Source organism: Tiliqua scincoides, chromosome 1 (assembly GCF_035046505.1).
Source record: "Tiliqua scincoides isolate rTilSci1 chromosome 1, rTilSci1.hap2, whole genome shotgun sequence".
Classification (NCBI taxonomy): Eukaryota; Metazoa; Chordata; class Lepidosauria; order Squamata; family Scincidae; genus Tiliqua; species Tiliqua scincoides.
This window is the reverse complement of record NC_089821.1, coordinates 2,660,624-2,670,706: the sequence shown is the minus strand read 5'-3', so window position 1 is coordinate 2,670,706 and position 10,083 is coordinate 2,660,624. Positions and strand designations below refer to the sequence as shown.

Sequence of the window (10,083 nt, the reverse complement as noted above, 5' to 3'; positions counted from 1 at the left end):
CATTTCTGCCCAGCCCACAGGTGTACACATTTGTTCCTGTTGCATATATGGAACATTGGGCAGAAATGGCTTAAAGAGACAAAAATTCCAGACACACATTATATTACCACTGCAAATTTTTAGTATTGGGCTTTTAAAATTGGTTTACTGCTGGCTTGTAAGTAACGAATCTTAAATGCAGTTTTGTAGAAAAGCCCCAATCCTCTGGTGAGAAGAAAAATGTGATTTTATTTTATATACAGGTGCCACTATGAGAAAGGTGTTCTTGCATACTGGAACACATTTGATGCGAGGGGGAAGAGATGGTCTTTGAGGGGAGGGGATACAAAGCACCCTCAAAAGCTTATACAGCAGAATCAGGATTTTGAGTTGTGTCCAAAGGTTATTGAGAAGCCATTGCAGACATGAAGCACTGGTACAGTACCATTTCAGTGAGCCTCTCTTTTCCCTAGGAGGGAGGCATAGCAGCCTCCTAGCTGCAGAGATTAGTCCTGGACCAGGGCATCAAGATGTTAAGCATTGTTATGTCAACATCAAACAGCAGCCTGTGAGTTGAAATCAGAGTTTGGCATGACAAACAAAAAAATCAGAGTAAAGCAATCACAAAGATGAACAAACAGTGGGGGCCAAATCCCATCAATTAATAGTAACTCACAAGATCTGATAAGTTGTTACTTCAGTCTTGCCCAGATTTTGCATCTCCTGCTCAACAACAGCAAAAAACGTGTGAAATCATATAGGAGATGGGAGGTTGATTAACACACACTAATTGTGTTAATGGATGTCATTAGCACACACCTGGGCAAGAACCCTACAGTTCTGCCACTAAATCATAAACTTAACATATGTAAAGGGGAACATTATCGCTCACAAACAGAGGGTAGTTGGTAGTTCTCTAGCAACATCATTACTAACAATGAAACAATGTATAAATTCAGTTTGGAAATCCAGGAATTATCAATGAGTCAATAGTCTCTTTGAGAGGGAAAGAATATAAACAAGGTACATCCAAGGGACCACCTAAAATTGTAAGCAAGTAACAGATACATTACATTTCCAATAATTAGACTGAAAAACAGAACAAAATCAAATCCAATATTTTGAACAGAGTTTGATTTCAGAGTTTAATTTATAAAAAGTAAAGCCCATCTGCTGCATGGTAAACAGCCCACACCAAGACTGCTAGCTAGCTGCTACGCAGATGGAATTCTGCTCTCATGTCCTTCTAGCTGAGAACATTTTTATTTAACAAGATTATATACCTAAGTAACTGTTCAAAAAACATGAGCTATATACATAAATTAAAGCTGCTGTTTTACCAATACTGAGTGAAGCAATTTCTACACCACATTAGTAAAGTGGATCTTGGAATATATGATCCAAAAAGGAAAACATAGAAAACATCCTCTGCTTTTAAAATTTAGTACAGTATGAAGTCTACATTTTAAGAGTGGCTGGCCAGAACATTGAAAAAATGAAAAACTTCATCCTTATCGAAGACAGCTACTTCCGTTGAACATTCAGTACATTTAACTGGGTGATAGATCTCTTCTTCCTGTTGTTCCAGGCCAGCAATGGATTCACTATTCTGTTTAATTTTCTTGTGCCTTCTCTTTGTCATCTTGTTCAATGGGCCTTTGTATTTCAAAATCTCGTCTTTGATAACAGTGCAGTTCATCACAAACATTGCTCTGTACTGAGTTCTGTATGATTCATGCCTAGAAAAAAGGGAATGGAAAAAACACAATCACCTTTGACAGATAAAATAGTAGAAAACTAGTAACCCTGCAATTCTTGAACTTTCCAGTGAAGAAAAAGGAGATGAAAGATTTCCTGAACTGCAAAAGTATGGCCATACAGCAAGAACACTGCAGCACATTAAAGCAGCTGTTGCCTGTTTGTCCCCAGCAATTTCTATTCAAGGTAGATTCCCTCTGTATAGGGAAATCCTATTTAAATCAACTGTTGTTATACCTGACTTCCCTGGATATCTTTGTCTCCCTACAGAGCCCCGGTGTCCTTCCTGAAAGCTATCTCTGCCACCACTTCCACTGGTTCAGATCATAAGAACATAAGAACAGCCCTGCTGAATCAGGCCATAGGCCCATGTAGTCCAGCTTCCTGTATCTCACAGCGGCCCACCAAATGCCCCAGGGAGCACACCAGAAAACAAGAGATCTACATCCTGGTGCCCTCCCTTGAGATCAGTGGTTCTCAAACTTTTAGGTAGTGTTACTCCCCAGGTAAGTCTTTGGGGGGGAGGGGTTTTTTATTGACTGTGGGCTTCTGCAAGCAGCAGAAAATGCAGGGAGTGCCAGAAAGCCCTCCACAGGGCTCCCCATGTGTTAGAATGTTGAGAAACAGCACGCAAACTACTTCCTGCAAACTACACCTCTTGCTGCTTGCAGAAGCCCACAGTAAGTAAAAGCACACCCATCACCCCCCTTAGTGATGAAATCCTGGGAATTGTGTTGCCGCCTCCCTCTTTCCCCACCCCTTAAAGACCAGGGGAAGCTTTATATGAACTGATGGGTCGTGACCCACCAGTTTGAGAACCACTGGTTTAGATGATGAAGGGAAGGAGGCGGCAGAGATAGCAGGGAGGCGTGGTGAGGAACGTATTGGGCCCAAATCTCAAAGGGGAAACCCCGTCATTGGGAAACAGACACACCCAACTCCAGGATTTAGCACCATAGCTAGCAATATTCACTTAATGTCAAAAGTCTACACTGGCACTCTCTTCCTTCTTAAAGTTATTTTATTCTAGTCTCTGCAATTCAGTTTCCCCCTCCATTTTCAAAGTGCAGCCTCGTTTCTGTGGTCCTACATGAACCACCATCATGACAGAACATGGCAAGCTTCGAACCATAACAAGAAGCCAGAAGCATTGAATTTAGTTTTGCTTATACTGTTACAATATATTGGAACCCCTTTTTCCAATAAAGAAATCACTTTAAAACCAAGATGCTATTAAAAGTGAGAAGAAACAACAAAAAGTGGTCTTCACAGCAGAAGAAATCATTATTTTTATCTGCTAGAACAGAACAGCAGTTCTCACAGATTTAGTACCAGGACCCACTTTTTAGAATGAGAATCTGTTAGGACCCACCGAAAATGATGTCATGACCAGAAGTGACATCATCAAGCAGGAAACTTGACAAGCCTAGGCTGCAATCCTATTCACACTTACCCAGGAGTAAGTCCCACTTACTAACATTGTTAAAAGAACATGCATAGTAGTTTAGTTAAAACTAAACTACTAAAGTTTACATCCATAGTAGTAGTAGTTAAAAGTACAGGTCTGTCACATTTCCCCAAATGCAGTCACACACCATGGTAGCATCAAGTCTGATATAAAATAAAATACTGAAATGAATGTGAACCCACCTGAAATTGGCTCGTGACCCACCTAGTGGGTCCCGACTCACAGTTTGAGAAACACTGTGCTACAAAGTTGTTGAAAAATACATTTCTAAGCAAAACGCCCATTCCCTCATTATAAATGACCACTATACCAACTGGTGAATGCAGCAGTTATTTATAAGCTTCCCTCTCCCGTCATGTACTCTCAGTTAGCAATAAGCCTCCTCTCTTGTTTTATGACTAGTGCCTCTGTGCAAGAGCATAAAAGCTGAACAGAGATAGTTGAAATTACAAGGGGTTGTGTTCCAAGATGGACTTCCACAAAGAAAAGGGGATGCACTAAAGTGTTCTGGAGGCTCCTCCAAACCTTAGGAGCAGATATCTGGAAAACATAGGATAGAAGGAAATGGGCAAAAACCACCCTTCCTTTCTTCTTTCCACAAACTGAAGTTCTTCTGTTTTCAGAAAGACACCTTTGGAGAGAACTATGTCAATAGTGGCAGTTGAGCACACAATCACAGGCTGCTGAAATACCAGCATATTGATCATTACCTCTGGCAGTCGAAGCACAGCGTGGTCATGCAAGCAGGACAGTTCAAAACAGCATCGCTACTGGGAATGGCAGGAAGCTTGGCTTGCTGCTGCTGCTGCGACCGAACACTTCTTAAATTGTGGTACCTGCAAGGTAGTTTACAAGTCAGAAAAAGCAAATGCTCCAGTGGAATTTTATCGTGAGTGACTTGCAGGCGGACTATTTGCTCCATTGCTAGAAAGTCTTTTTCTGCAATGAAAGTATGTGATATATCCCATTAATTTTAGAGAGAGGTGTGTGAGGAGGAGGGTGACAGTATTACAACTCATCAGATAACAGCATAATGAAAACTGTAAATGTTGCAGCAAGACAAGAATTTTATCACTACTTATTCTAAATAAACTCATGAAAATAAGAAGCTCTGTTGAAGTTTGGGCTTAAGACACATGAGCGGAACAAAAAACATAATGCTGGATGTGTATCACAGAAATTTTTCCTGCCCTCAACGTACTTCAGAATAGTCTCAATTCTGTGATACAACATGATGTAGTGATGCCCCCAAAGCACAGTTCCCAAAACCCTATCAGAAACCACCTTTTAGATTTATAAAATGAACCCTGCTACTAAACAAATCATATCTGACACTGTTGACAGTCCAGATGTCCTCTCACCACCTCCCTAATTGTGTTCATTGCCATTCTCATTCTTCATCCATTGCATTCTAGAGAATTCACTGTTCCTGTCTCTCTATTCATATCTCTGGTAAATGACCTTATAACCTCCTCTCTGATGTGTAATCAGTGAAATGCCCCCAGTGCCTCCCTTGTTTAAGTTTGGCTCTTTAAGAAATGGAGATTTGGAAAGAAAATGAAAAGCATAAACTTCACAGTTTACTAGAGCTGTATGGAGCACTACTCCATACATATTTAGTAAGACAAATGATCAAACGTCTAATACTTTCTTATCCCTCCTGAAGGTTGGACTCAAAGCATTTTAAGAGACAGGGTCTCATTTTAATCATTTGGAGATAGGGTTGAGCAGTGAGGTGGCTAAGTTTGCAGACAACACCAAACTTTTGAGTGGTGAAGACCAGAAGTGATTGTGCTCCAGAAGAGCTCCAGAAGGATCTCTCCAAACTGGGAGACTGGGCAGCAAAATGGCAGATGCGTTTCAATGTCAGTAAGTGTAAGGTCATGCACATTGGGGCAAAAAATCAAAACTTCACATATAGGCTGATGGGTTCTGAGCTGTCTGTGATAGATCTTGGGGTGGTGGTGGACAGTTTGATGAAAGTGTCGACCCAATGTGCGGTGGCAGTAAAGAAGGCCAATTCTATGCTTGGGATAATTAGAAAAGATATTGAGAACAAAACGGCTAATATTATAATGCTGTTGTACAAATCTATGGTAAGGCCACACCTGGAGTATTGCGTCCAGTTCTGGTCGCCACATCTCAAAAAGGACATAGTGGAGATGGAAAAGGTGCAAAAGAGAGTGACTAAGATGATTGCTGGGCTGGGGCACCTTCCTTATGAGGAAAGGCTATAGCGTTTGGGCCTCTTCAGCCTAGAAAAGAGGTGCCTGAGGGGGGACATGATTGAGACATACAAAATTATGCATGGGAAGGATAAAGTGGATCGAGAGATGCTCTTTACACTCTCACATAACACCAGAACCAAAGGACATCCACTAAAATTGGGTGTTAGGATAGTTAGAACAGACAAAAGAAAATATTTCTTTACTCGGCGTGTGGCTGGTCTGTGGAACTCCCTACCACAGGATGTGGTGATGGCATCTGGCCTGGATGCCTTTAAAAGGGAATTGGACAAGTTTCTGGAGGAAAAATCCATTATGGGTTACAAGCCATGATGTGCATGTGCAACCTCCTGATTTTAGAAATGGGCTATGTCAGAATGCCAGATGCAAGGGAGGGCACCAGGATGCAGGTCTCCTGTTCTCTGGTGTGCTCCCTGGGGCATTTGGTGGGCCGCTGTGAGATACAGGAAGCTGGACTACATGGGCCTATGGCCTGATCCAGTGGGGCAGTTCTTATTGCATTTCTGAGCTCAGCTGTAATGCAAATACCCTGTCTAGTCTTACCTAGTCAAGTTAGTATCGTCAATAAATAGCGGAAGCAGACTGGAGTCACTGTGTGAAACACAAGCAACTTTATACAATAAATGGCAAACTGAGTATGATTCAGAATAAATACTTGGTTTCTTACTTTCTTCTCTTCTTGTCTATCCATTCTTGGTCTCTATTATCTTCTTCTGGGTCATAAAACAACTCATCATTGGTTGGAATTCTGCGCTCTTGATGTTTCCTTTTTGTCTTACTTTCTGGTGCAACTGTCAAGTTTACACAAACATGGTTAGTATACCACCCACATATCACCCAACCAACATTCTTACCACATCATTCCCCTGACCCTTTACTCTCATGACACTGTAATCTATGTTCCAAGAACACCATTCCCTGGACAGCTAGAACAACTAACAAACTGTATGCAAAACTAATTCTGCCCCAAATTAATACTGCATATTTCTGAGATTGTGCCATTTATATAGTATGTAGAAAATATGATATGCTATATTGTATCACACAGACCTGATGATGTTAACTTCATGTAAGCATATGCTGAAAACATCTGTTTGTTTTCAAAGGAGTTAAAAGACCCATGGGTGTTTTTGTAAATTACAAGGTATATAAACAGAACTTCAAATAACTTTTCTGCGCTACTCATGAATGTCATGTTGTATGTGTGTATTTTATTCCATCCAACTCTATTTATTATAATAGATACATAAATAGCATATTATTATTATTTTTACTTGTGCAATGACTTCTAATGCAAATCAGCTCTGCCATTTTGAATAGCATGGTGGGGAGATGACACAGTGTGCAGAAATAATATATTGCCAATGATGAAAATCTATCTGGAAGAATGAAGGCATGTAGTTGCAATCACAAAAACAGCCACATCCACTCTAAATGCATTCATCACAAATTTAAATTAACTGGCTTAACACAGCCGAAAGAGTTAGAAAATTTGAATTGAAACATGGTTCAGCCCATTCCTGTATTTGTATTTCACAACCAAATACAGCAAAGTTAAAATTTCAGGATATCAGTCTCCTTTGAGAGCTCCTGAATTGTTCTACTATTTTTGTAGTAGTTAATATTACACTGTGGAAAGGAGGCGCAATATTAGAATCAATTACTTACCTACTTTGTCTTCATCCTCTGAATCAGAATCAAAATAAATGTCGTCATAGTACTTTGAAGTGGTTGCGGTCCCAGCACTAGAAGTACCACCTTATAACAACATGTGACACAAAATACGTAGTCATTCGGGATGCGGTACAAAAGGAACAGACATTTGACTATCCCCTCCAAGGCACACTGATTTAAAGTCCCCTATAAGTTGCCTGCAAAATTTGTTCTACCTTTCAATTTCATTTTTAAGTGGCTGTTTAGCAAACTGTTCTTTAACCCATTTCTGACCAGCGCACAAGTGTACACATTTGATCCCTGTTTTGTATATACAGTGTTGGACAGAAATCAATTTCAGTTCTTCAGAGACCTCAGAGCAGCTGTATAGAACTTAACAAGAGTGGAGGTGAAAGACACAGACCTGATTAAGCCTTAGCTTAGATTATTTGTGAATGATCCTCAGGCTTGCTTGCAAGAGAGGGAGTGTGAAAGCATCTACTCTCCCTTTTCAGCAAACTGCAGTTTCCAATTATGTAGGCATCTGGGGAACTGTGATTTATTCTAACTCTAGCTAGGAAGAGAAAGGGAAGAGGATCAGCTTGTGTGATGAACACCCTTCCCAGTCCCCACTTCTTGCCTATTTTTTCCTTAATCTGGTCAGCTTTAACTCCCTGGCATGTAAGTGCAGGGACCAGAATTCCTGGGATAATGTAGGTAGTTAGCAAAGGGGACTGTATTTTTAGCTGAATGTTTTTGGGAATTAAAATTTTGTTTGTTGCTCTTTTTAGTCCAAGCTACCTGCAAGTCTCACCTCATTGTTTCATTAGGCATTGGGGGTTTTGTGTGTTTTGTTCTTGAGGAGCCCCCAAACTGCTGGTCATTAAGAGCCACTATACATAATTTGGTGAAGCTTGTCTTTGTTTCCATCTAGTCAAGTTCTGGCATTTTCCTTCAGCCTGCTTGTCTTTTTTTCCCATTTTTGTTTTATTCCTTTTCTTTTTGTTTTGTTTAATTTCTTTTTGATTTTTAACAAATTAGTAACCTTTAGAATCTTACCTACCTAGACCATGTTCACAAGTAACACAGTGGGCTCTTTTATTTATTTATTTATTTAATCGTATGGCAACAGTGGCTCTCATGTCTGATTACTTTCGGACACCTTGTGGGGTTCCGTATTGATATTTTTACCACTTTATCTGTATTTTACCATTTTATCGCACTGCTTACCTTCAAGCTGGGACTTCCACTTGCCCTCCATATTTTTCATGGTGCAGTCTAGTTCCGCTTCCATTTCCTTTTGGAATTCATCTTCACTGGAAGATTCACTTTCACCAGTCAGACACTCCCGAATCAGTTTGCGCTTCTGCTCAGGGGTGCCGTGTAAAAGCACGTCCACTTCATCTTCAGAGCTAAAAGGCAATGAAATATGAAAGAGTGTTATGCAAGGACAAAAGCAATAACCTTATCAGTGACAGAACAAAAACGTTTGAAGATTTTATTACATAAACACACCCCACAACAATTAAGGGAAATTTTAATTGCAAAGGAGTAGCAACCATTAAGAGAAATTTTAATTGCAAAGGAGTAGTGTTATTAATTCTGTAGCAGCAACAAAAGCCTGTACACTAATCATCCAGAGACACAAAAGCGGAGGTAAGGCATAGGCAGTGAGGAGCCCACGGCAAGATAAAACAGGAGCAGCAGGGCTACAGGAAAGCTGTTGGAAGAAAGAAAATGTTTCTGGGGGAATTCAGAAGACAGCCGCCAGGGAAAGAAGATGTGGTGTGAAAGGACGATAACTGAATGCCTCACTTAGATACAAAGGTCACAATCAAACAGAGTTCAGCATGCTTAAGCGCATGGGTTGTGTGTGCTTGCACACCTCATACAGTGGCGGCCGCACTTTTCAAAGAACTCTGGTGGGAAGGCTCTGCCTCACTGCTTCATGCCCGTTTCCCCACCAGTGTCCTTCAAAAAGTGCCACTGCGTGTGAGACGTGCGAGCACACAAAACCCACTCACAGAGCACAGAGCGCGCATAGGTTCTGAGTGCTTACACACCTCAGGTGGCGGTGGCGCTTCCTGAAGAACTCTGGTGGGGAAACAGAGGCATGACACAGGCGGGGAGGCAGGTGAGGCAGGGCCTCTCCACCGGAGTGCTTTGAAAAGTGCCGCCCGCACTGTGAGGTGCGCAAGCACTCACAACCCATGCACACTGTGCTCTCCGTGCTCTGTGAGTGAGTGAGTTGTGTGTGCCTGCACGTCTCACACGCAGTGGTGGTTTTTGAAAGACTCTGGTGGGGAAATGGGGGAGGCAGGGAAGGGTGCTTGGGGGCCCCACAGGGCAGCGGCACTTTTCGAAGGACTCCCGTGGGGAGGCTCTGCCTCACCTGCCTCCCCACCCACAGCAGCTGCCAGGACTGCAGAGTCCTTTAGGTGCAGAGCCGCGAGGGGAGGCAGCTAGAGGCCCCAAGCAGGGCCAGGAGCCCAGCCCAGCCCTCCAGCGGCCTGCCCGGCCCACCTGCTCTGCGCCGGCTCCTCGTCGCTGGGCTCCTCGACCACGTAGGGATCGTCCTCCTCCCGCAAGCGGCTCATCGCCCCGCTCCTGGAACACTCAAGCACCAGGCTCCCCCCACCCCCCTCGGTCAGACCGGAAGTGTCCCCCACTTCCGCTTCCGGTTAAGCACTACCGTGCGCCACATCCAAAGTGCGCCGTGCGGAGACGCGGGCTGAGCGCGGCTGGTTCCGCCCTCGGGGCTGGTCCGCGCAGAGCTGCTGGGGCGGGGTCTTCTCTGCACTGGCCGCTGGCTATAAGGGGACTTGCCTCTGAGTAGACCTGCGCAGGATGGGTTCTGAGGCTGCTATCCTGTCCACACTTACCTGGGAGTAGGCCCCATTGACTATAATGGGACTTACCTCTGAGTAGACCTGCCTAGAATTGGGCTCTGAGGCTGAGATCTTGTCCACACTTACTTCA

General features: G+C 42.8%; 1 protein-coding gene across 1 annotated transcript; it reads right to left on the bottom strand.

Annotated features, from left to right (window-relative positions):
* Positions 1-208: 208 nt before the first annotated feature.
* Positions 209-9,746, bottom strand: EAPP (E2F associated phosphoprotein). The gene is made up of 6 exons (XM_066632061.1): positions 9,628-9,746; positions 8,335-8,516; positions 7,120-7,209; positions 6,119-6,242; positions 3,916-4,041; positions 209-1,718 (listed from the first exon to the last, which is right to left on the bottom strand). Exons 1-6 carry the CDS (start codon positions 9,699-9,701, stop codon positions 1,445-1,447), a joined length of 870 nt encoding a protein of 289 aa, XP_066488158.1. The 5' UTR covers positions 9,702-9,746; the 3' UTR covers positions 209-1,444.
* Positions 9,747-10,083: the final 337 nt, after the last annotated feature.

Bases quoted from the DNA above. Each gene is read 5' to 3' on its own strand.
- EAPP (XM_066632061.1), bottom strand. From the start codon at position 9,701: ATGAGCCGCTTGCGGGAGGAGGACGATCCCTACGTGGTCGAGGAGCCC. The intron at 8,517-9,627 runs GTGGGCCGGGCA...ATTGCCTTTTAG, and splicing joins GAGGAGCCGGCGCAGAGCAG to CTCTGAAGATGAAGTGGACG. The intron at 1,719-3,915 runs GTAATGATCAAT...CCTTTTTTCTAG, and splicing joins CTGTGCTTCGACTGCCAGAG to GCATGAATCATACAGAACTC.